At 43.0% G+C, this 27,315-nt stretch overlaps 1 protein-coding gene across 1 annotated transcript in view; it reads left to right on the top strand.

Moving 5' to 3' along the window:
* Positions 1-27,315, top strand: part of LOC141264330 (maternal DNA replication licensing factor mcm6) — a 467,762-nt gene that overhangs the window by 319,341 nt on the left and 121,106 nt on the right. Inside the window, exons 11-12 of the mRNA XM_073676620.1 lie at positions 3,306-3,461; positions 5,488-5,616. Coding sequence (XP_073532721.1) covers positions 3,306-3,461; positions 5,488-5,616 — 285 coding nt within the window. The remainder of the gene's footprint in view (positions 1-3,305; positions 3,462-5,487; positions 5,617-27,315) is intronic.

The following is a 27,315-nucleotide window of genomic DNA, read 5'->3' as shown; positions in this document are numbered from 1 at the left end:
CCTGCCTACAGTCCCGCCCCGGAGCACGGGCATCTCATTAACTCAAAACTGCAAACACTGATTACACAAGAACCACAAGATGGTTTTCTTCATCTCAGGTGTCATATTAAGAAGTGCAGCAACCGCAACGTGACACTGCCTGTAGTTTACTTAGCAAAATCCTGCTGACAGGTTCACTTTAAGTAGACATTCACTTTTCAGTTTATGGTCCAAGTGTTATAAAGAAATGTTAGCAAAAAGTACTGTACAGTAAGCAGAAATGAGCAATCCGTTATTACTTTGTCAAAATACCAATCTTCTATATGGAAACGACACCATATGCCTACTTGACAAATAATAATATTTTTTCCCATAATGAGCAAATCTGGCAATGTACTTTCTCTATAGCATGAATACTTTTTTGTGGCTTTCTTTTCACATTGGCAACATGCTTTTTTTAAAAGATATAGTAGGGAAAATGTCTACAAGGAAAGAAGCGGGAGAGACAAATATCTTTATTGTACTTTAAGCTTGTTTCTTTTAGATAAAAAAAAACTGCAGTCCCAAGGAAAAGTCAACAAGGGAAATGCAATGCTTGTAGTGTTTTGTGTTTGAATACTGACATAGTAATGTAATGATGTTTTCATGCAGGAGAAAAAGGCATAAAAAAAAACAAAGTGCTTTTCATTGGAATGGTGTATTCTGTGATCACTGATGGCATGCTAAAAGTAATTATTTAAGTCCTCTATAATAACCTATAGGGTTTCCTTTTTATGTTGCAATAATTACAATCAAAATTGTAGTATTGCAATATGTATGGGGGAAAAAAGTATTGCTTTTTATTACAGCCTAATACTAAAATGGTTTTTACACCTTTATGAAAAGTGGCCAGACAGCTTTATAAAATAGAGATTTTACTTAAACTTTCAAACCACTGTTGCTCTGTTTTTTTTCTGTTTGGACTCAAACTGAATGTCTCTTCTATTCAGCCATCTCCATGGCTGAGGCTACTAAATGGCTGATCAGGTGGTTAATGGGCAGGATGTTTGTACTTTCAGTTGAAAAATGTCCCCTCTCTGTATTGCAAATTAAACATACCTTATTAAAAATATATATGTACAGTACAGACCAAAAGTTTGGACACACATTCTCATTTAAAGATTTTTCTGTATTTTCAGGACTATGAAAATTGTACATTCACACTGAAGGCATCAAAACTATGAATTAACACATGTGGAATTATATACTTAACAAAAAAGTGTGAAACAACTGAAAATATGTCTTATATTCTAGGTTCTTCAAAGTAGCCACCTTTTGCTTTGATGACTGCTTTGCAAACTCTTGGCATTCTCTTGATGAGCTTCAAGAGGTAGTCACCGGAAATGGTTTTCACTTCACAGGTGTGCCCTGTCAGGTTTAATAAGTGGGATTTCTTGCCTTCTAAATAGGGTTGGGACCATCAGTTGTGTTGTGCAGAAGTCAGGTTGATACACAGCTGATAGTCCTACTGAATAGACTGTTAGCTGCTTTTTTCTTGCCATAATACAAATTCTAAGTAAAGAAAAACGAGTGGCCATCATTACTTTAAGAAATGAAGGTCAGTCAGTCCGAAAAATTGGGCAAACTTTGAATGTGTCCCCAAGTGCAGTTGCAAAAACCATCATGCGCTACATAGAAACTGGCTCACATGAGGACCTCCCCAGAAAAGGAAGACCAAGAGTCACCTCTGCTTCTGAGGATAAGTTTATCCGAGTCACCAGCCTCAGAAATCGCAGGTTAACAGCAGCTCAGATGAGAGACCAGGTCAATGCCACACAGAGTTCTAGCAGCAGACACATCTCTACAACAACTGTTAAGAGGAGACTTTGTGCAGCAGGTCTTCATGGTAAAATAGCTGCTAGGAAACCACTGCTAAGGACAGGCAACAAGCAGAAGAGATTTGTTTGGGCTAAAGAACACAAGGAATGGACATTAGACCAGTGGAAATCTGTGCTTTAGTCTGAGGAGTCCAAATTTGAGATCTTTGGTTCCAACCACAGTGTCTTTGTGCGATGCAGAAAAGGTGAACGGATGGACTCTACATGCCTGGTTCCCACCGTGAAGCATGGAGGAGGAGGTGTGATGGTGTGGGGGTGCTTTGCTGGTGACACTGTTGGGGATTTATTCAAAATTGAAGGCATACTGAACCAGCATGGCTACCACAGCATCTTGCAGCGGCATGCTATTCCATCCAGTTTGCGTTTAGTTGGACCATCATTTATTTTTCAACAGGACAATGACCCCAAACACACCTCCAGGCTGTGTAAGGGCTATTTGACCAAGAAGGAGAGTGATGGGGTGCTACGCCAGATGACCTGACCTCCACAGTCACCAGACCTGAACCCAATCAAGATGGTTTGGGGTGAGCTGGACCGCAGAGTGAAGGCAAAAGGGCCAACAAGTGCTAAGCATCTCTGGGAACTCCTTCAAGATTGTTGGAAGACCATTTCCGGTGACTACCTCTTGAAGCTCATCAAGAGAATGCCAAGAGTGTGCAAAGCAGTTATCAAAGCAAAAGGTGGCTACTTTGAAGAGCCTAGAATATAAGACATATTTTCAGTTGTTTGACACTTTTTTGCTAAGTATATAATTCCACATGTGTTAATTCATAGTCTTGATGCCTTCAGTGTGAATGTACAATTTTCATAGTCATGAAAATATAGAAAAATATTTAAATGAGAAGGTGTGTCCAAACTTTTGGTCTGTACTGTATGTCTATTCCTCTTGCATTTCTAAGTGGTGTTTTTTTCCCCCCTTCCTTTTAGAGGAAATCTGTGAACAATTTTTTGCTATGTAATCTAAGAGCAGCACCATGTAGTAGCTGAGAGCATGATTCCAGTAATGTCACTCAATGGGCTATGAGATGCTGTTTCAATAAAATCCAGTGTTTCATCAGACGGAGATTGTTACAGAACTCGGTGTCTGGTGCTTCCTAGTCAACTGCTCTGTGTAACCAGAGACAGAAACCTGCTAATTAGTGACGTGGGAGAGGTTATACAGGGCTCTGCAAGATCTATAGCAGAGAAAAGTGATTTGCATAAAAAGACAGCATGCAGACCAGTAAGTGACACTTTGCCGGAATCTGGTCTAAGCCCTTATACAGTACTGCTTTCAGATTACACAAACAACCTGCTGACAGATTGCCTTTAACATTTGCTGTCATTTTTGCAAATGTACTTTAAAAGGTTTGTATGTTACGTCCTCCTTCAACTAGAGATTGCAATGTTTATTATACTACCCTACATAATTTCAACAATGTGTTCTTCTTCTGTTTTGTTTTCTGTAAGGCCACATTAAATGCTCGTACATCCATCTTGGCGGCAGCAAATCCTGTTGGTGGAAGATATGAACGATCAAAGTCATTGAAGCAAAATGTAAATCTTTCAGCTCCAATAATGTCCAGATTTGACCTTTTCTTCATTCTAGTAGATGAATGCAATGAGGTATACAATTTTCAGAAGCATTTGACATTTTTTCAGAGTGTTCTGATTTTTGTACAGATAAGATTGTAATCTTGTATCTATTTTGTACTTTTTTAAAGTCTACATATTCTATGAATTTATGGCATAATCATTTTGTATCAGATTTCCTGAAATATTTTTCTTTTCTTATCCTAACTTGAGTAATGTAATATTTCATGTGGAACAATAGTTGTAATTTTGTATTAACATGTTTTATACAGAAGGCTGAAAACTGTCTACAATTGTATCTAGTCTAGGCAATCCCCCTGCTTTAATATATGTGCAGTATAAATTTATATTGTTTTGTCCTGACAATTTGCTACGTTGTGTCAGTGTGGGTATAAACATGGAGTTTGGGTTGTTTGGTTTACACTGAATTACATTATCTTCCAAGAGCAGAACTAGGTTTTCAGTCTCCACATTAGGGGTGGATATGCCATTGGTGCAGCTACGTGAGGGGACTTCTGTCACCTAAAAAGACATTTCCTACCATCCATTAGATTGCACATCAGGGCATAACCTAATAAAGTTCATGGCTCACAATTACCGGTGGGTTGTTGGGGGTGGGGTAGGGATAATTTGCTGCTTTATGATGAAAGATGGGATCAGAGGAGCCTTTTACAGTCTGCATCCCCCTCTGTTCTGCATGTTTTCATGCAGACTGCCAGTGACATTAAGACGCTTCAGAACTTTAAACTTTTGGTGACATCCACAGTACATTTCTATTGCTAAGTCTGCTCTTTAAAAATCTTACGCAGGCTATGTTATAAATCTAACTCCAGCCTCGATGCTGCCCAATAGAGCTGCATGCATGCGCAAGATTTGCAGGAAGCTGACAATGACGTATACTCTTGCAAATCATGTTATCACACCAATGAGGGTTTGACAACATGCAAAGAGCTGTGACCAGTTTGGGTAAGCTAATACCCCATCGACTAGTCAAAGGTCTAATTGGCGTAAGAAAAACTGACCTTATAAATACTTTTTTTTAAACTTGGCTGTAAGTGAATAACATTATACAGGGCTGGTTAGGCATGGAATTTAGAGATACATATGTGAATGCTCCTGGGTTGTAGGGCATGGGGGGCCTGTCACGTTCGCTTTAAGAGGCACATACTGGTTAATGAATTAATCACCTCTCCTGAGTAAAATGTTTCCCTATGCACCGTGCCAGAAATGCTACTCCAGTCAAGGTATCTGGTAGTATTTCTTGAGTACAAAACACTGCCACTTTTGAAGACTTTGACACATGACTATGGCCATGCCCTGGCCCACCCTGGCTCCTCTCCAGATTCTTTTCAAATACTGTTAATTTACAAATAAGCTTAGTTGCGTTTCAGCCAAATTAAAACTTTAGTAACTATGAAGATGGGAATAACCCTCTAACAAACTATAAATAATTTTATATTTTAATTGGAATATTTTGGATGCAACACAAAGCTAAAAGGGTAAAACTGAGATGAGTTTTAAACTTTTTTATTTTTATTTTAAATCTCTGGCAGAGATTGACAGTGGTATTGAAATGGTTAAAAGGCAGACATCAGAGCAAGCTTAAGTTGCTTCAGTGACAGATGCCAGCTATGTAAAACAGTTGATATGAAGCAGGCTCAGCTCCTGAGCCGCCTTAACACATTTATTATCAACCTATGACTAAACTGGACAGCATAGATCACTAAGCCGTTAAGTTGTACACTTTAGATTTTAAATGGATTCTGAAGGACAGAATGACTGTCCAACCCAAGTATAGATGCTCGGTTGACCCTTGGTGTGGCCAAACATTTAAGAGCACCTTCACATCTAATTGTTTTCCTTCTATCTGAATCCTTCCCACTCCTTTGACACCTCTCGCTTTATAGAGGTAGAGATGAATAGGAAAACAATTAGGTGCACAGACTACATGTCTTGAGTTAAAGTCCTTCTTTGCTGTCAGGCTCCTTTTTAAGATGAAAAATGGAATACCAAATTCATTCTGATTATATTTTGATGTGTCTGGGCTTTTCTTTTTTAGGTAACAGACTACGCTATAGCACGAAGGATTGTTGATTTACATGCAAGAAATGAGGAATCTATAGAACGAGTTTACTCACTAGAAGACATTCAGAGATATTTACTGTTTGCTCGTCAATTCCAGCCAAAAGTGAGTGTTCAGAATCTTTTTTTTCTTCAATATATTAAGTAGTTTTCTCAATGGTTTAGACTGGATTATGAAAAATTTAAAAGAAATCTTGCTGATCTCCTCAGAGTTCCCATTCCTTCCCTAGTCCAGTCTTGATGAAAAGGAACTGGTGGTAAATATCCTCTATAGTCAGTGTCTGGCTGTCTGAGTGGGCATTTTCTAAAAATCCTTTACAAAAAATAAAAAAGCATACATCCCATAGATGCCACTCAAAAAAAAAAAAGTAAATGTTTAATTAATAATATGGCTTGAGATGGCATGATACCAATTCAATTTACATTTTATATATCTTAATGTAATTCTAATGTTGTAAGCTGGAAGCAACTGTATCTAGGTTGCGAAGATTATTAGTTTTGGTATAGTAAAACCATATGTTATGAGTGTTTACACAGTGACAAGTGAAGTGAATAATATTGATCTTGTGACAATGGCAGCGGTCAAAGGGTGGGTTACATTAGGCAGCAAATACAGGGTCAGTCATTGAAATTAATATGTTGGAAAGCGTGAAAATGGGCAGAAGTAAGGATCTGGTCACTTTGAAAGGGGCCAATATGTTTTGGATAGATGACTTTCACAGGATGTCCAAAATAGCAGTTTTTTTGGGGGTGTTGTCTATATGCAGTGGTTAGGACTAGAGATGAGCGGTGTTCGACTAGAACTGTAAGCCAATCTCAAATTCGAGCTGTTTTGGGCGGTGTTCGAGTTGTTCGACGAACCCGAACGATTTGCAAAAAATTCGGCTGTTCGAGGTTATGTTCGATAACTGTTCGTGCACCAAAAGCGTGTCCTGCATGTCTGGCGCTATTTAGAGCACCAATCATTCAGGGATTGTCTGCCACTCACTGTAATGCCACAGCCATGGTGGTTGTGGCATTACAGTGATTGCCCAAATCGATGGGAACAGTGCCAACAGTGAAACATGAAAAGCCGGCAATTCAGCAGCGGCATACACCTGTACCCGACAATTTAGAACCGAAAGAATAGAGCTTCACACATAGATTAGACAGATATAAACATGTCAGCCACATATATACGAAGTACAGTGACAGTGTTGCTTACTGTACTTGTCATTTAGCGTAAAGGATTTATCAAAAAAAATAATAGTGTTTTCATGCACAGTCTCTTTAAAAAAGCCGGCCGGCAATTCAGCAGCGGTACCCGACAATTTATAACAGACAGAATAGAGCTTCACACATAGATTAGATAGATAGAAACATGTCAGTCACATATATATGAAGTACAGTGATAGTGTTGGTTACTGTACTTGTCATTTAGTATTAAAATAAAGGATTTATTATTAAAAAAATTGGCGTGGGGTTCCCCTTAATTTTAGGCTCTAGCGGAGGTTAAGCAGACGGCTGGGGCAGATGTTTGAAGCCTGGGAAGGGGGTAATACCCACGGAGCTTCCCAGGCTACTAATATCAGCCCCCAGCTGAATACATAGCCTTTACTAGCTATTAAAATGGGGGACCCCCCCAAAAAAATGACGTGGGGTCCCCCCTAATTTAATAGCTAGCAAAGGCTAGGCAGACAGCTGGGGGCTGATATTAATAGCCCAGGAAGGGAGCCATGAATATTGGCCCCCTCCCAGGCTAGAAACACCAGCCGTCAGCCGCCCCAGAAATGGCGCATTCATAGGATGCGCCAATTCTGGCACTTAGCCTCGCTCTTCCACGCTGCCCTGGTGCGGTGGCAGGGGGTAATAGGGTTGGGGTTGATGTCAGCTTATAATGCCAGCTGACATCAAGCCCAGGTTAGTAATGGAGAGGCGTCTATAAGACACCCCCATTACTAACCCCATAGTCAAAGTTAAAAAAAACACAAACACCCAGAATAAAGTCCTTTAATTGAAATAAAGACACAATCCTTTATTGTTCTAAATTAAACCATACTTACCGTCACGCCCATTCCAGCTGAAGCCAACGATCTCCTGCAATAAAAGAAAAATAATAAAGCAACCTCATCCTTACCTTTCCATGGTTCCCACGACAGCTTCAGCTCTGCTACATCGAGATGACAGGCTGGACCGCAGCAGAACGCTGCCATCCAGCCTCTCATCCCGCAGACACTGAGAAGCGCAGGCTTGCTTGCGCTGCTCAGCGTCTCTCTGTGACGACATCCAGATGAGCCGAGTTCATGTCCAATGAACTCGGCTCACCTCATGCACGTCACTGACAGCGTGGGAAAATTCTCCTGCACTCAGCGCTTCAGTGTGAGAATTCTCCCACGCTGAAGCGCTGAGTGCAGGAGAATTTTCCCACGCTGTCAGTGACGTGCATAAGGTGAGCTCATGTCCAATGAACTCAGCTCACCTCCTGCACGTCACTGACAGCGTGGGAGAATTCTCCTGCACTCAGCGCTTCAGTGTGAGAATTCTCCCACGCTGAAGCGCTGAGTGCAGGAGAATTTTCCCACGCTGTCAGTGACGTGCATGAGGTGAGCCGAGTTCATTGGACATTAACTCGGCTCATCTGGATGCCCTCACAGAGAGACACTGTGGAGCGCAAGCAAGCCTGCGCTTCTCAGTGTCTGCGGGATGACAGGCTGGATGGCAGCGTTCTGCTGCGGTCCAGCCTGTCATCTCTATGTAGCAGAGCTGAAGCTGTCATGGGAACCATGGAAAGGTAAGGATGATGTTGCTTTATTATTTTTCTTTTATTTCAGGAGATCGTTGGCTTCAGCTGGAATGGGCGTGATGGTAAGTATGGTTTAATTTAGAACAATAAAGAATTGTGTGTTTATTTCAATTAAAGGACTTTTTTCTGGGTGTTGTGTTTTTTTTAAATACTTTACTAGAAATTCATGGTGGTCATGTCTAATATTGGCGTGACCCCATGAATTTCGGGCTTAGGGCCAGCTGATAATGCCAAGCTGGCCCTAACCCCTTTATTACCCAGTGAGCCACCGCACCAGGGCCCTGGATGAGTTGGGTACAGCGCCAGAAGATGGCGCTTCTATGAACGCGCCATTTTCCGGGGTGGCTGCGGACTGCAATTTGCAGCGGGGGTGGCCCAGAAAGCTTGGGCCTCCCTGCGCTGCGGATTCCAGCCCCCAGCTGCCTAGTTGTACCTGGCTGGACACAAAAACAGGGCGAAGCCCCACGTCAATTTTCTTTAAATTATTTCATGAAATAATTAAGAAAAAAAGGGCTTCCCTATATTGTTGTGTCCGGCCAGGTACAAATAGGCAGCTGGTGGTTGGGGGCAGCCCGTTCCTGCCTGCTGTACCTGGCTGGACACAAATATAGTGCGAAGCCCCACGTCAATTTTTTTTAAATTATTTCATGAATTTCCTGAAATAATTAAAAAAAATTGAAGTGGGGCTTCGCACTATATTTGTGTCCAGCCAGGTACAGCAGGCAGGAACGGGCTGCCCCCAACCACCAGCTGCCTATTTGTACCTGGCCGGACACAACAATATAGGGAAGGCCTTTTTTTCTTAATTATTTCATGAATTTCATGAAATAATTTAAAAAAAAGTACGTGGGGCTTCGCCCTATTTTTGTGTCCAGCCAGGTACAACTAGGCAGCTGGGGGCTGGAATCTGCAGCGCAGGGAGGCCCAAGCATTCTGGGCCCCCCCCCCGCTACAAATTGCAGTCCGCAGCCACCCCGGAAAATGGCGCGTTCATAGAAGCGCCATCTTCTGGCGCTGTACCCAACTCATCCAGGGCCCTGGTGCGGTGGCTCACTGGGTAATAAAGGGGTTAGGGCCAGCTTGGTATTATCAGCTGGCCCCAAGCCCAAAATTCATGGGGTCACGCCAGTATTAGACATGACCGCCATGAATTTCTAGTAAAGTATTTAAAAAAAACACAACACCCAGAATAAAGTCCTTTAATTGAAATAAAGACACAATTCTTTATTGTTCTAAATTAAACCATACTTACCATCACACCCATTCCAGCTGAAGCCAACGATCTCCTGCAATAAAAGAAAAATAATAAACCAACCTCATCCTTACCTTTCCATGGTTCCCACGACAGCTTCAGCTCTGCTACATCGAGATGACTGGCTGGACCGCAGCAGAACGCTGCCATCCAGTCTGTCATCCCGCAGACACTGAGAAGCGCAGGCATGCTTGCGCTCCTCACTGTCTCGCTGTGACGGCATCCAGATGAGCCGAGGTCATGTCCAATGAACTCGGCTCACCTCATGCACGTCACTGACAGCGTGGGAAAATTCTCACGCTGAAGTGCTGAGTGCAGGAGAATTCTCCCACGCTGTCAGTGATGTGCATGAGGTGAGCTCATGTCCAATGAACTCAGCTCACCTCCTGCACGTCACTGACAGCGTGGGAAAATTCTCCTGCAATCAGCTCTTCAGCGTGAGAATTTTCCTACGCTGTCAGTGACGTGCATGAGGTGAGCCGAGTTCATTGGACATGAACTCGGCTCATCTGGATGTCGTCACAGAGAGACGCTGAGCAGCGCAAGCAAGCCTGCGCTTCTCAGTGTCTGCGGGATGACAGGCTGGATGGCAGCGTTCTGCTGCGGTCCAGCCTGTCATCTCGATGTAGCAGAGCTGAAGCTGTCGTGGGAACCATGGAAAGGTAAGGATGAGGTTGCTTTATTATTTTTCTTTTATTGCAGGAGATCGTTGGCTTCAGCTGGAATGGGCGTGATGGTAAGTATGGTTTAATTTAGAACAATAAAGGATTGTGTCTTTATTTCAATTAAAGGACTTTATTCTGGTTGTTTGTGTTTTTTTTAACTTTGACTATGGGGTTAGTAATGGGGGTGTCTTATAGACGCCTCTCCATTACTAACCTGGGCTTGATGTCAGCTGGCATTATAAGCTGACATCAACCCCACCACTATTACCCCCTGCCACCGCACCAGGGCAGCGTGGAAGAGCGAGGCTAAGTGCCAGAATTGGCGCATCCTATGAATGCGCCATTTCTGGGGCGGCTGACGGCTGGTGTTTCTAGCCTGGGAGGGGGCCAATATTCATGGCTCCCTTCCTGGGCTATTAATATCAGCCCCCAGCTGTCTGCCTAGCCTTTGCTAGCTATTAAATTAGGGGGGACCCCACGTCATTTTTTTGGGGGGGTCCCCCATTTTAATAGCTAGTAAAGGCTATGTATTCAGCTGGGGGCTGATATTAGTAGCCTGGGAAGCTCCGTGGGTATTACCCCCTTCCCAGGCTTCAAACATCTGCCCCAGCCGTCTGCTTAACCTCCGCTAGAGCCTAAAATTAAGGGGAACCCCACGCCAATTTTTTTAATAATAAATCCTTTATTTTAATACTAAATTACAAGTACAGTAACCAACACTATCACTGTACTTCATATATATGTGACTGACATGTTTCTATCTATCTAATCTATGTGTGATGCTCTATCTTTCTGTTCTAAATTGTCGGGTACCGCTGCTGAATTGCCGGCCGGCTTTTTTAAAGAGACGGTGCATGAAAACACTATTATTTTTTTAAATAAATCCTTTACACTAAATGACAAGTACAGTAAGCAACACTATCACTGTACTTATTATATATGTGACTGACATGTTTCTATCTATCTAATCTATGTGTGAAGCTCTATTCTTTCTGTTCTAAATTGTCGGGTACAGATGCTGAATTGCCGGCCGGCTTTTTTAAAGAGACGGTGCATGAAAACACTAATATTTTTTTTAATAAATCCTTTACACTAAATGACAAGTGCAGTAACCAACACTGTCACTGTGCTTCTTATATGTGTGACTGACATGTTTCTATCTATCTAATCTATGTGTGATGCTCTATTCCTTCTTGTCTAAATTATCGGGTATCGGTGTATGCCGCTGCTGAATTTGCCGGCCGGCTTTTTTAAAGAGAGTGTCTTCTGAGCAGTTTGTCAGCTTTTGGACACCTTTGCAGGTGTTTTCTATGTGTTTCTATGTGTTTTTGTTTGCCTGCCATTGGTTTTAACGGTGTTCGACGGTGTTCTAAGGTGTTCGACGAACAGTTCGACGAACAGTTCCTCGAACATCCCGGTGTTCGACGAACCGAACCGAACCCGAACACTACGGGGGTGGCTCAACACTAGTTAGGACCTTTAAAAAGTCTGCCAGAAAGACAGCTGGTGTCATGGTCTTAGTGGTCCATTCCTTATGCTAAAATAAAGAGTGAAGATTAGCATGACTAATCTATTGGCACTATTACATTTATCATAATAACTTTTTAAGCAATCTTAAACAGTATCAGACAAGGCATTACATTACTGGCTGCAGTAAGGCCACTGACTGTTAAGTCATCCAAGGTAAAAAATAGAAAAAGGGGCGCAGATGGTGCCGTTACCAAATAACAAATAATGATGAAGGCAGATAAGTTGCTCACCTCGTGGAGTTGTGTTAAGTGCCTACATGTGTTGTGCATTGTGTGGAGAGCTGCAGACAACACCAGCCCAACATAGGGTTCCAAGGTACATCAACAGGTGGATATGGCAGTAGAAAGGTGTATAGATATTCGCGCTTCTCCGTATGGAATGATGATCCGGTGATCAAAAGGGTTAGTAGAAATATTTTATTAATAAAACTACATTCATACGTGTTTTGCGGACATCCTATCCGCTTCCTCAGTGAGTAGCTGATACACAGATGTTCCTAATATCACTTTTATATACAGGCATTCAAGAAAAAAATTGGAACTAAGGCGCCAATTCGTTGCGTTTGGTATAAAAGCAAATCGATATATATATGTTCAAAACCATGTTAAAGAGTCTTATTATGTTTTATTATGTTACAATCCAATATAAATTATTTAAAATGAATTAAAAATCTAAAAGTTGTTAAATTGTGTCCTCATGCTTGGAGTATTATGTCAAAAAATGTTGTTACACACTTTTCATGGAATAGAACTCATGCTTCCAGGTCAGTATTGCACTACTGCACCCTTAAGGATACTGGTAAGAGCCGCTGCTCCAAAGAGTCTGACACTCACACAGAGAGAGAAGGACGGGATCTGTTTTTTTGTACATGTGAATTAGGTACGAGTACATGCTCCAAGTGCAAGGAATGCACATGCCGCTCACCCATGTGTCGGAGGAGCAAGGGCAGGAGACAACACGTATAGACAACATCCTGCATGTAACACCAGGACGCGAGGTGCAGTAAAGAAGGTGCTGCACAGGTAAGTGTGCTAGAGAAAGAATTGCGAGCTCGGTAAGAGGCATGACATGTTGAAAGGAGTGGTATAGAGCGAGAGAGGATTTTAGTAGATGTACTAGTAATACATAATTTTTATATAATTTATTCGTACTCCCATGACAGCACCACGAGAGAGAGGATACGCCCATCATGGACAGGAAACCTACAGGTTAAAAAGGGCGGCACCTCTCTCCCGCCTCAGTTTAGGTTTCCTGTCCATGTTGGGAGACCTATCGGGTTCCTGCAGGAGGAATATTGGAGCGGTCTCTTGCCCAGAGGGATAGACAGGGTACCTGGAGCGATGAGGTTCCTCCCCTGGTCGGTCCTCTTCTTCCTGGAGACGCCACGGCAGGGCTCATTGGGGCACCTCCGTGCACGTTGCGGCCAGCGTGACATCTCCTCACTGGAGCTGTATGGTCCGCTGTATGTGTGGATGGAGGCCGCATGCAGGCAAGATCCCCCCCCCCCCCGCTTCCTACAAGAGATAGCGGCCGCGCCGGCGGGGAACTTACAGGCGCGGCCATGTTGGGGCAGGCCTATGACGTACTTCCGGTGCGCGGGCCTCCACCGGAAGTGGACGCAGCTCACGCGCAACCAGGAAGTACGGGCCGCATGCAAACGGTGGGGACGCCGGAACAGTATGGGCGTCCCGGAACGGATGAGGCCGCAGGTGTTCTGCCCAGCCCGGGGAGGGGGTAGGGGGGAGGAGGAAAAAGAGCCCCCCCCTGTGTTAAAAAAAAAAACAAAAAAAAGAGGTACCTGCATGGCCAGTATATAAGAAGGCTGGCTACATGCAGAGGTGCTTCCTTTGTTTTCTCATATACAATGGGAGATACACCGGAGCTTTAACCTCAGCAAGAACAACTGTGGCAGGAGCAGCCCTCTGGGGAGCCCTCACAACAGGTGGTACAACGTCGTTCCCGAACCGGGTCCAGCCGTTCTACTAAGAAGTTTACCGCTAAGAGCAGGAAGGAAGGTCCTGTCGTTCGGCCTGATCCTCCGCCGGTTAAGAAGGATTCCTCTGCTTCTACGGTACCGCATATGCCAGGGGGTAAGTGGACTCTCCGTGAAAGTTCTACTAATTGCTCCTCTTTTTTCTTCTGTCTATGGAATTTTTTTTTTTTTCAGAGCAAGAAATGTACGTTTAAAGCTAGGCATAAAGAATGTGCCCTATGTAGCAGCCCGCTCCCTGATGCATATACTAAAAAATTGTGCCAGCCTTGTATTGACAAGGTGATGGTGGAAGAGACCCCGGGGTTTTCTTTAGGCCTTAAAACCTTAATTAAAGAAGAAGTAGGCAAGCCTTGCGTGAGAATTCTGAAGTCAGGCATTCCCCTCAGGACCCTCGACCGGACTCAGACTCTGACATCTCGGACATTTCTTCCTCTTCCATATCCTCCTCTGATAGCGAATCTGAGAGACAATGTTTCCCTTTAAATGAGGTAGATGCCTTAGTGAAAGCTGTCCGTTCTACTATGGGCATTGTGGATGATAAACCAGAGAAGTCCCGGGAAGATGTTATGTTTGGAGGTTTAGGTCAAAGAAAGAAAAGATCCTTTCCCATGAACACAAAAATTAAGGATCTTATTGAGAGAGAATGGCAGAAGCCGGACAGAAAAGGCAGCATCCCTCCCTCTTTCAAAAGGAGATATCTGTTTGACGATTCCGCATGCTCCTCCAGGTCAAAGGTGCCAAGGCTTGATGTAGCCATTGCCAAAGCTTCAAAAATGGCTCCCCTCGCCTTCGACGACATGGGAGCTTTAAGAGATCCCCTGGACAGATGAGCAGATACCTTTTTAAAAGGTACCTGGGAGACCACTACAGGAGCTCTGAAACCAGCAGTGGCTGCCACCTGCACATCCAGGGCCCTGATGGTCTGGCTTGAACAGCTGGACAACCAATTGAAAGATGGTGTCCCCAGGAAGGAAATCATTTCTTCTCTCCCCCTAGTACAGGGTGCAGCGGCCTTTCTTGCTGACGCATCTGCAGACTCTGTCAGACTAGCAGCAAAATCGTCAGCTCTTTCAAATGCTGCTCGGCGAGCCCTTTGGCTAAAATGCTGGACGGGAGATGTACAAACAAAGTCTAGACTCTGTACAATTCCTTGTGAGGGTGAATATCTTTTTGGCCAGACTATGGATGATCTGTTGGAAAAAGCAGGAGATCCTAAGAAGGGCTTTCCATCGGTACCTCTACCCTCTTTTAAAAGATCCTTTGGGAGAAAAGTTTGTCCGTAGGCGATTCATTAGAGAACAGGAGAAATTTGAGGAAAGGGGTCGCAAAGGTAGAGGCCTACTCTTTGGTTCTTCTTCCAGAGATGAGCGGAAGCCAGGGGAACCACAATCCACCCAGGTGTGGGGGGGGGGGGGATTGTCATTGTTTTTTCCGGCTTGGGAACGTATCTCACATAGCGGTTGGATTTGGGCCTAATTAGATTTGGTCTTAAATTTCAATTCCAAACCCTTCCTTACAGGAGATTTGTAATTGTTCCCTCTAGTTCCTCCCCAGAGCGGCAGGCTGCCCTCATATCGGAAATACAAGACCTAACAAAGAAAAACGTCTTGATTGAGGTTCCGAAAACAGAAGAGGGAGACGGATTCTACTCCTCGCTCTTCTTGATTCCCAAGCCGGATGGGTGTTTCAGGACTATCATAAATTTAAAATCTTTAAATAGGTTTCTTAGAATAGACACCTTCAAAATGGAATCGTTAAAAACAGTAATAAAATTGCTTTTTCCCCACTGTTTTATGGTTGTCCTGGATCTAAAAGACGCTTACTACCATGTCCCCATTCATAAGGATTATCAAAAGTATTTAAGATTAGCCATCAAAATCAAAGGGTTGATAAAACACTACCAGTACACCGCCCTTCCCTTTGGATTAGCTATAGCCCCAAGAGTTTTTACTAAACTGGTGGCAGAAGTGATGGCCCACATAAGAGAAAAAGATATATTTTAATAATCCCGTACCTCGATGATTTCCTGATAGTGGGAGACTCCTTTGCGCAATGCGAAGCCCACCTTCAGGTAACAATTTCTATCCTACAAAGACTAGGTTGGTTCCTAAATTTAGAAAAATCTAGATTAATTCCACAAAAAGCCCAACAGTTCCTGGGGGTCATTTTGGATTCAGACAAATAGATATGTCATTTATCAGATGAGAAAATTACTAAAATTCAGGGACAAGTGAAACACTGTATAGATAGTCCCTCCATGACACTGCGCAAAGCCATGTCCTTATTGGGGACCCTGACCTCAAGTTTTTCGGTGGTACGCTGGTCCCAATTTCATTCAAGGGCTCTTCAATGGGATGTCTTGTATAACGATTCACTCCTAGATGGTCATCTAGACCGGGAGTTTACCTTGGGCCCTCGCTCCTTACAATCCCTTCACTGGTGGTTAGTTTACACTAATCTTTCTAGGGGAGTCCCTTGGGAAAATAAACCTACGGCAGTCTTAACTACAGATGCAAGTGCTACAGATTGGGGAGCTCATTTTGAAAACGGCTCAATTCAGGGAACCTGGTCAGAAAATGAAGTACGGTTTTCCTCAAATGTTAAGGAACCTTTGGCGGTTGATTATGCGCTCAATGGGTTCCTTGTAAATTTACAGGGCCAGGATGTCCGTATACTCTCGGACAATCAAGTCTCAGTAGCGCATATAAACCATCAAGGGGGGACCCGTTCAAAGGACTTAATGAGAGTGGCAGACAGACTTCTTCAAAAAGCAGAAGATCATTTCCTCTCCCTTTCTGCGGTGCATCTAAGAGGAAAAGAAAACATCAGGGCAGATTTTCTCAGCTGCAATTCCCTAAAGGAAGGAGAATGGTCTTTGCCACGATCCTGGAGAATACTCGAGGGTTCAATGTGGGGTCTTCCAGCAGTGGACTTGTTTGCAACGAAGTCCAACCGGAAAGTGACAGCATTTTGTTCTCTAGACCCCAGAGAAAAGCCCCTGGCGGTGGATGCCCTCATGATACCCTGGGAGTTTCCTTTGGCGTACGCCTTCCCTCCTATGGTCCTGATTCCGTCAGTCCTAAGAAAGATCAGGACAGACGAAGCGAGGGTGATCCTCATATGCCCCTTTTGGCCCAAAAGGCCATGGTTCTCTTGTCTCCGCAGGATGTCCGTATCAGACCCCTGGATCCTTCCGGAAATCCCGGACCACCTTACTCAGGGCCCAGTTTCCCATCCTCCAGCCCCAAATCTCCATTTGACGGTATGGAATTTGAGAGGGCACTGTTAGCCAGCAAAGGGTTTTCCTCAAATTTGGTAAACACTCTCTTAAGTAGCAGAAAGCCCGTTACTACCCGCATCTATGCTAGAACTTGGAGAAAATTCCTATCTTTTACAGAATTCAAGCTGGAGGATGGGATCCCTATTGGGAAGATACTAGAGTTCCTACAACGGGGGTTAGAACAGGGTCTAATCACTAGTACCTTGAAGGTACAGGTGTCGGCTTTAGGGGCCTTATTTGCATCTGATATAGCAGCTAATTATTGGGTAGCACTGTTTATAAAGGCCTCTTTCAGACGTAGACCTATCATTAAATCCAAACCTTCTCCCTGGGATCTAAACCTAGTCTTAAATGCCTTCACTAACCCCCTTCGAACCTCTAGATTCAGCCACTCATAAAATTATATTTCTTAAAACAGCCCTGTTAGTGGCCCTGACTTCGGTCAGAAGAGTAAGTGACATACAGGCCTTTTCAATATCCCCTCCATTTACCCAAATTATGGATGATAGAATTGTGTTAAAGCCTGATCCAGCTTTTCTCCCAAAAGTAGTCTCGCGGTTTCATAGAACTCAAGAGGTAAATCTTCCAACCTTTTGTTTCCCCCCAAGAAATCAGAAAGAGGAGAAACTACATACATTAGATGTGAGAAGGTGCATGCTTAAATATTTGGAGGTTTCACACAAATTTAGGAAAGATAGTTCCCTATTTATATGCCATCAGGGGGCCAGAAAAGGTTGTAAAGCTTCAAAAATCCACAATCGCAAGGTGGATTAGAGAGGCCATCTCTAATTGTTGTTGAAGAGATGTGCCTGCTGCTAGAACTCTTTGTGGCATTGACCTGGTCTCTAATCTGAGCTGCTGTTAACTTGCGATCTCTGAAGCTGGTGACTCGGATAAGCTTATCCTCAGAAGCAGAGGTGACTCTTGGTCCTCCTTTCCTGGGGTGGTCCTCATGTGAGCTAGTTTCTTTGTAGCGCTTGATGGTTTTTGCAACTGCACTTGGGGACACTTTCAAAGTTTTCCCAATTTTTCGGACTGACTGACCTTCATTTCTTAAAGTAATGATGGCCACTCGTTTTTCTTTACATAGCTGCTTTATTCTTGCCATAACACAAATTCTAACAGTCTATTCAGTAGGACTATCAGCTGTGTATCCACCAGACTTCTGCACAACACAACTGATGGTCCCAACCCCATTTATAAGGCAAGAAATCCCATTTATTAAACCTGACAGGGGCACACCTGTGAAGTGAAAACCATTTTCGGTGACTACCTCTTAAAGCTCATCAAGAGAATGCCAAGATTGTGCAAAGCAGTCATCAAAGCAAGAGGTGGCTACTTTGAAGAACCTAGAATATAAGACATATTTTCAGTTGTTTCACACTTTTTTGCTAAGTATATAATTCCACATGTGTTAATTCATAGTTTTGATGCCTTCAGTGTGAGCGTACAATTTTCATAGTCATGAAAGTATAGAAAAATCTTTAAATGAGAAGTTGTGTCCAAACTTTTGGTCTGTACTGTATATCCTGCTAGGTGCTAGGATATTCCGCAGGGTGGGTGCTCTTTTGAATACAATAGAGGGTTTCCCAGGTAGGACTTTCCGAGGAATGGAATTGCAGCAAAATGTGCCTGTTTTTATGTAGAATTTCCCTTATAAGATAATGTTGAGAGCTAAAAGTAGTAATGAATTTTAGCGTATGCTCAAAAGAAGAGTCTTCTGGTTTCTTTTGTTTGGGAACTGTAATGCACACACCCGGACTGACTGGCGTGTGCGTGTTTAGTGGTTTCACTGTGCCATGAACCGGAGAGTGCCTGGAGGGGCGTAACTAAGTATCTGCCCGATCCGACCGAGGTCGCACGACTGCATACGACGCCAGTGCACCAGGGAGGAACCGAGCAGAGGGACCAGGGTCTACTCCAGGTCAGACTCCGGACACGGCTGTTGACCCACACCGGGGAATACAGGAACAGGCAGACTAGAGCGCAAGCTGGGTAGGGTCCAGTACAGACTGGGAGACGAGTTCAGAGCCACAGATGCAGTAAACAGAGTAAAGCGAAACCGCAGACGCGGTGGACAAGGCTGAGCAGAGCGAAACCGCAGACGCGGTGGACAAGGCTGAGCAGAGCGAAACCGCAGACGCGGTGGACAAGGCTGAGCAGAGCGAAACCGCAGACGCGGTGGACAAGGCTGAGCAGAGCGAAACCGCAGACGCGGTGGACAAGGCAAAAGGGATAGGGCTCTGTTCACACGAAACAGACTGGAAAAGAAAGGCAGAACCAGATACACACAAGGTACTTGCAAAGGACTCCAACTCACAAACGGAAGTACAATGACAACGAGTAGAAGTTAGGTGCAGGTTCAGACTCTTCAGAAAAAGGGAGCAAACGGACATAAAAACAAAACAGGTAAGAAGCTAGGAGACAGTTCAGACAAGAACAGTTACTGCAACAAAATGCAGGAACGAGCCTAGGTAAAGCCAAGCGCTGGTTCAGACACTGCAGAAAAAGGGAACAAACGGACATAAAGACAAAACAGGTAGGAAGCTAGGAGACAGTTCAGACAGGAACTGTACTGCAACAAATACAGGAGCGAGTCTGGGTATACGGCCCCCAGAGGGCGAGACTAACAGTCTAGGAGCGAGTTCAGACAAGCCTGGAAATACAGCCTCCAGGAAGGCAGAGAGACTGCTGGCTAGAGTGCACAGACAGGGCACAGTTCAGACACGGGAACTGATACCGTAAGGCAGGAAACATAGACAGGACCTGGCATGTCAGCGACCAAAAGCCAACTGACAGAATAAGATGCTCAGGCATGGATTCCAGGGAGGAGCTGGGTTAAATACCAGGTGACAGACAGCAATAGGCTGAGGACGCATCAGGGGTGTGTCTGCAGCAGCTACAAGAATCAGGAAGTTCGGCGGGCTTCGCCCTAAACAGCAAGAGCAAAGCAAAGCAGACAACATGGAAAGAAGCCAAAGTGGCAGTCTGGACTGGAGATCAAGTGCGCGCTCTTGCACAGTGGGAGATGGACCACTATGCAAGGACGCCGCCAGGTATGTTACAGGAACAATATTCTGATAAGAATCCCTAGATTTTTCATATGATTTTGATTCATTTATTGGGATAGCCTCGCATAGAAAATTTTTCAGAGTTTTAGATTGTTCCATGAAATCTGTTTTAGCTGTAGAAGTCCTTCTAATCCAATGAAATTGGTTGAAATGTATGTTCCTGGGTCATTTTCTATAGTGTCCACTAGATATAGCTATTTGCATCCACTTTCTTGAAGAATGTTCTGGTGCAAATGGTATACTCTTTAATAAAAAGTGTAAGATCTAAGAAATTTATGCAGTCTTCATTTGTCTGCGTTAAAAGTAATACCCCATTGATTATCATTCAGATGGGTAACAAAGGAGATGGGATCGAACTGGTCCCTGTCAACAATAAAGATCAGGTCATCAATATACCTCTTGTAAAATATAATACCCTATAACTTAAGCCTTGATACACAAATACTTTCTCAAAAACTCCCATGAACAGGTTAGCGAAGGTCTGCACAACTTTTGACCCCATTATGGTCCCTTTGATCCCATTGCGGTCCATTTGATCTGGTGGTATCTGTTGTAAGAAGTAGCAATAATTGTTTTCCAGAATAAAGGATAAACCTAGAAGGATAGAAGATTTGTGGGAGGACGACAGACTATTGTCATCCTTTAGTGTATGTTCTATACAAAGCAGTCCAATGTCCCAATCAATATTAGTATTGAGTGAGGTGACATCGAGACTCCTAAAAATGTAGTAGTCTTTCCATTTAATATTTTTTGTTAAATTGATGAGATGACCTGAATCCCGAAGGTAGCTTTATAGGTTTTTAACAAAAGGCTGGAGGAGATTGTCCAAATATTCTGCCAGATTACTGATGAGTGAGCCAATACCTGAAATGATTGGTATTCCCAGGGGATTAATAGTGTCCTTATGGATCTTTGGGAGGTGATAGTAAAAGGGCATACAGGGGTGTTTTATTGTTAAGAACTTCCTCTTATTAACAGTTAGTAACCCTTTTGTATGTCCAATTTCTATTAGATTTTTGTAAGCAAAAATACTCTTCTCCATGGGATCATATTGGATCCTTTTATAGTAGTGAGAGTCTCCAAGTATTCTAAAGGCTTCATTTACCTAATCGCCATAGTTTTGGATCACAATCCCCCTGCCCCTGTCAGCTGATCTGATTATAATATTTTTATTGTTCTTAAGATCAGGGAGAGCTTTTCTTTCGGGCTTACTCAGGTTCCTTTCCCTCGAATTAATGGGGTGGTCTGACAGTCTCTTAAATTCCTGTAAGGTCACATCGTTAAACATAAACTTATAAGGGAAATTCTACATAAAAACACCTAGCACCTACTGTAGCAGGATATATAACCCGCACAGTCTGCTGTTAATAGCACCCATAGAGGGGAAATTCACAAATATGGGAAGAGGAGTTGCCTTTGCTTCAACTCCATTAAACATGGAACAGGAATATTTTCCTCTGTTTCCAGTAAAGAAGAGTTCAAAATTAATAAAACTGTCATGCAGCACTGAATTTGTAATTTATTTAATTGAGTGCACATGTCCCAAACAGTATATAGAAAGGACCACACAACCTCTCCACAAAAGACTCAACCCACACAGGCACAACACCAATACCGTTTTTTTGAAACCTGGCCTTTCGCGACATGTGATCAATTGTCATAATAGAGACTTTAGTTGTCTGAGTATCATGCCCATCTAACACATGTCTAACAATATACCTAATAGGATTAAAGTGTTGAATAGAAAAGAAATATACTGGATCTACAAATTAGATACATTAAAACCCCGTGGGCTTAATTAAGTCTCAGAGGTTTTTATCTAAATTCCATCTAAATGTTGTTTTTAGTCAGTTCTAATGTTTTGCCACACATCCCCCCAGCATTCCAGGACACGCTGCCTTAACTGTTTTTCATATTGCACAAGGTAAACAATGTCCTATAGAGCTGCTGCTCTTGACCAGACAGTAATGTTACCTGTATAGCGCTATTGATCCACTAATATTTGTGTATCACTGCTATATACTTCAATGTTATTTGCATAATGTTACCTGCTTAGCGCTATCTACCTACCTATATATTCATGTATCATTACTATATGTTCTGATGTCTTACGATTTGTCATGCTGTCATGTGCCCATGTACTAATACCACTATTTTGTGTATTATACTCCATATTTTATATTTTGCTATGCATGTTATTACTAGTGAAGACACAGACTAACATGACTCATGCTTGCCTTTACTCTATTATCCTCTGATTGGCAGCTCATACGTACACCTGGTTTATCCTCAATGCTGGTCCAGGGATGTTAGTCTTCTTGTTTAATCCTTTAACCCTGCCCTCATAGTTGTCCTACCATCTCCTTTCTTCCCCTCTTTTTCATTCATATTGCTATGTAACTTTTACATTTTCTAATAAAATTGATATTTTTGGATTAAAATCCCTCTCGTGTCATTTTGGGATCTACTAATACGTGGATTGAGATATTACTCATAGGGGAGACTCTTCCCTTCTATTTAACCCCCTCCTCCCCAAAATAGGCTATTAATCAGTTTTTCTAGTTCTAATGTTTTAGCCTTCTGCTTAGTGTTGTTTTACTGGATCTATTTAAATTTGTTCATAGCTTATTGAGTTTTGTTTTAAGTCAATTCCAATGTTTTTTTCCCTGAGTTCCTGTACGTAAGAAATTATGTCCATTGTAGATATGTAGTTTTTCTCTCTTCCCCCTTTTTTCCTCTTCCCAATGAGAAATTATGTAAAAATTATGTATTACTAGTACGTCTACTAAAATCCTCACATTTGTTTTTTAAGCGCTCTCTCGCGCTATACCACTCCTTTCACCATGTCATGCCTCTTGCAGAACTTGCAATTCTTTCTCTAGCACACTTACCTGTGCAGCACCTTCTTTACTGCACCTCGCGTCCTGGTGTTACATGCAGGATGTTGTCTATACGTGTTGTCTCCTGCCCTTGCTCCTCCGACACATGGGTGAGCGGCATGTGCGTTCCTTGCACATGGAGCAGGTACTCGTAACTAATTCACATATACAAAAAAAAACAGCTCCCGTCCTTCTCTCTCTGTGTGAGTGTCAGACTCTTTGGAGCAGCGGCTCTTACCAGTATCCTTAAGGGTGCAGTAGTACAACACTGACCTGGAAGCATGGGTTCTATTCCATGAAAAGTGTGTAATAACATTTTTTGACATAATACTCCAAGCATGAGGACACAATTTAACAACTTTTTAGATTTTTAATTCATTTTAAATAGCTTATATTGGATCACAACATAATAAAACATAATAAGACTCTTTAACATGGTTATGAACATCTATAGATCGATTTGCTTTTATACCAAATGCAACGAATTGGCACCAACTTTTTTCTTGAATGCCTGTATATAAGTGATGCTAGGAACATCTGTGTATCAGCTACTCACTGAGGAAGCGGAAAGGATGTCTGCGAAATGCGTATGAATGTAGTTTTATTGATAAAATATTTCTATTAACCCTTTTGATTACCGGATCATCATTCCATGCGGAGAAGCGCAGATATCTATACACCTTTCTTCTGCGATATCCACCTGTTGTGAGTCACCTTGGATGACCTCATCTACTGCCAGCGGTGCTGACGATGACATTGGTGTATATTTTCTTTCTTTATTTTTTTTAATCTTCCCTGTTTTAGATGAGAATTTTATCTTTTATAAGGTGTTTATCTGATTCTTTATTTTATTGTTTTTGTTTTCCTAAAACAATTTCATCAAAATGTAGTACATTTACTAGACACTGGGGCAGTGTTGAGTTGGTTGCCTGAATAGGAGGGGGCTAATTTAGAACTTTCATTCAGGCTACTCAAGTATTTCCATGAAGGTACATCTCTATTCTAATTGCAAAATTTAGCAAAACTAGGAATAAAATGTGGCATGCAATATAGTTTGTAGATAAAAGAATGGATTGGAAGTGAACTGTATGTGTTACATTTTTAAATTTCCTCCGAACCAAGTAAATTCAAATATTTTGTGACTAGCGTGAATCCTCTAAAATAGCCTAGCCAGTGCCATTTTACACATCAATGCGTCAGCCATAGAGGGAACACATGGTGTTATTTCACGTGTGTAAGCCACAGTAAAAGATAAATGTCTCATCAATCTACTTGGAGGAAAAGATGTACTTCTACAAAGATTTTGACCATAAGTCAATGGATAGGATCATTTGTAATGTTTATATAGTCATGCTCATCCCATCATGCTCTCTTGGGAGGTCTACCTTACCCTTTGATGGTAACATTCTCACAGAGCTTTAGTGGTAAAGGAAAGTAATCTCATATTAAGTCTCTCAGCTTTGAGTCACAGCTTTGACAGTCTCATTAACTTTTAAATTGTAATCATCCTTTAACATTACAAACATCAGTATCAAAAATTTGACTATAACCACATTCAAGCTGATGGAACCAGCCTGTCAAATCTGTTACTTATTAAGGGTACTTTTTTAGTAGACATCCAACCTGACAGAGTATCGTCTAGGTTCAAGACCCTTCAACCCTACAGTAGTGTCTCAATTTACCCATTGAGTTGTCTCCAATACCTACTGCTGGATTTATTAGACAGAGCTATAAAGGTATGAGCCACATTAAAGGCTCTTGGCCCCTCTGATGGTTTCTTTTTTTACTTTATGGACTGTATTCAAGTACTGTGTATCAACCAGATTTAGTAAACGTCACAACTGTGAATGTATAATATACCATACTTTAAATGCCTTCAGTGGCATGTAAAAGTTTGGGCACCCTTGGTTAAAATTACTGTTATTGTGAACACTTATACAAATGAAAGATTAAATGATATATCTAAAAGGCCTAAAGTTGAAGATGACACATTTCCTTTGTATTTTAGGCAAAAAAATATATATTTTCATCTTTTACATTTTAAAAATTACTAAAAGGAAAATGGGCAGATGCAAAAGTTTGAGCAACCTGCATGGTTAATACAAAGTAGCACCCCCTTTTGAAATTATCACAGCTTGTAAACGCTTTTTGTAGCCAGACAAGTCTTTTAATACTTGTTTGAGGGATTTTCATCCATTCTTCCTTGGAAAATTCTTCCAGTTCTTTGAAATTCCTGTGTTATCTTGCATGCACTGCTATTTTGAGGTCTACCCATAGATTTTCAATGGTGTTCAGATCAGGGGACTGTGTCACTCAAGGTGAGGGAAAGACTAAGTGCACAACAACGGGAAGAGAGTGAGGAAGCCCAAACACTAGAGAAAGGGGGAGTGGAGACCCCTAGGCAGAACTGACAACACGGACTCCCCTAATGTACCTAAATAGGTTCCGCACCTATCGCCAAGCAGGAAACTTAATCCCTGACTACCCCTAGTGATAGGCCCTAGATAAAGAGGGGACTGAGTGAGCACTAGTCAGCCCCCACTGCAACTAAAGACAAACAGGTAAACAGACATGGGAAAACATTTAGCTTTAGAAGACACCAGAGAGAACATGCCAACTATTCTCCAAGGGAGCTCCAAGATGACACTAGGCGACTATTAGTACTTCAAGCCTGGACACAGGAAAATAGAGCTATCACCAGTGACTCTCTGGAGAGACTGAAGGTAGTGAGTCTGGACCGCTTATTCCTCATCCTGATCCTCCTTCCTTCCACCATGCCAAGTGCCCGGCGACAAGTGATCCCACACTTGGACACTGAAGAGCTGTTCACTTTTCCATTTATAGATTCTGGCATCTCGTCCTGCCTGCTTCAAGCGTGACATGAGATCACATGTAGCGATGCCCAAATATTCGAGCAGCCGTGTTCACACAAAGGCGACAGTGAGAAAGTGCAATTACTGTAGCAAGAGGTGGATGATTGTGAGATGAGATGGCGGGTGATGAAGTCACTGACCCAACCTGGGATGGTGACATGCATAGCAAAGACAGCAGCGCAGAGGGGGAGGGAGGCATAGCACCACAACAGTCTGGAAGAAGCAGTGGGGTGGCCAGACACAAGGCGGGCAACTGTTCACTAAAACATCAATATGAGGGAAGCTGCCAGACCAACTCTTAAATACTCCCGAATCTGGCTCCTTTTTAAAGACTGTCCAGTTAACCCAAAAAAGGCCATTTGCAAAATCTGACATGCCAGCATCAGCAGGTGCAGCAAAACTACCAGCCTGACTACCACCAGAATGCCCAGGCACATGACAGCAAAGCACCTGACTAGTTGGGCTGAACGCTAGGGTCCAGACACTGTCTGCAGGTGACACCACTGCCTGTTCCGCTATTGTGCATGCACGCCAATCGCCTGTCCATGACGCAGGCGAAGATGCCTCCCATCCTGCACCGGTCATTGCACACTTGCAACCATCAAAGTCAGCATCCACATCCTTGTCCTAGTGCTGCGTTCAGTTGTCCCTACCCCAGTCATTGGAACGCATATACGCAGCCACCCACCGACCCATAGGCCACAATACTAAACTGCCACATTTCTCGACTGCTTGCACTGAATATGTTGCCTTTTAGCTTCGTGGAGACGGAAGTTTTCCACAACTTCATGGCGGCGGCTGTCCCTCGGTACTCGGTCCCCAGCCACCACTATTTCTCTGACTGCACACTGGGTTAATATTGTGGAAGCTGGGACCCAGTCGGACCCTAGAGTGGCTCTTGGACGTCCTCGTTCTCCTCATTCTCCTCGTCATCTTCCTTGTTGTCTTCCTCGTTGTCACCCTCATCATCCTCATTCTCCTCTGCACTGGTGTGCAATGTCACCATGTGCTGGAACTCAACATTGCATATGTTGGGAAGGATTTGTGAGCAGCAGAGGGCAGTTGTTGAGGACCAGCTTTAACACGCCAATTGGTATTCAGGTCAGCCTCCATACATAAGAGCTGATGAGTGGGCATGGATGTCTGACATCTGTGCTGTTCTACAAAACTTTGAAGACTCAACCAAGATGATGAGCGTTGATGACTCAATAATTAGCGTCACCATCCCGCTTCTCGGTCTGCTGAAACTATCGCTGCTCGCAATTATGGAGGAGGCATTGCAGGCGGAGCACAATGAAATAGAGCAAGAAACTATACAGGGTGATGCTATACAGCCCAGCCTCATCTCAATGCAGATGGTGATGAGGAGGAACAGGAGCTGGTTTCCTGCGCTACGGACAGTACTACCCACACCATAATCATACTGTCTGTTCTGGGTGGATGGCCTGAAGAGGGGGAGGAGGAGGAGGAGATCATTAAC

Source organism: Phyllobates terribilis, unplaced genomic scaffold, assembly GCF_046119375.1.
Source record: "Phyllobates terribilis strain yellow unplaced genomic scaffold, ASM4611937v1 Scaffold_4__5_contigs__length_816908805, whole genome shotgun sequence".
Lineage (NCBI taxonomy): Eukaryota > Metazoa > Chordata > Amphibia > Anura > Dendrobatidae > Phyllobates > Phyllobates terribilis.
This window is presented reverse-complemented; position numbering and strand designations above follow the sequence as displayed.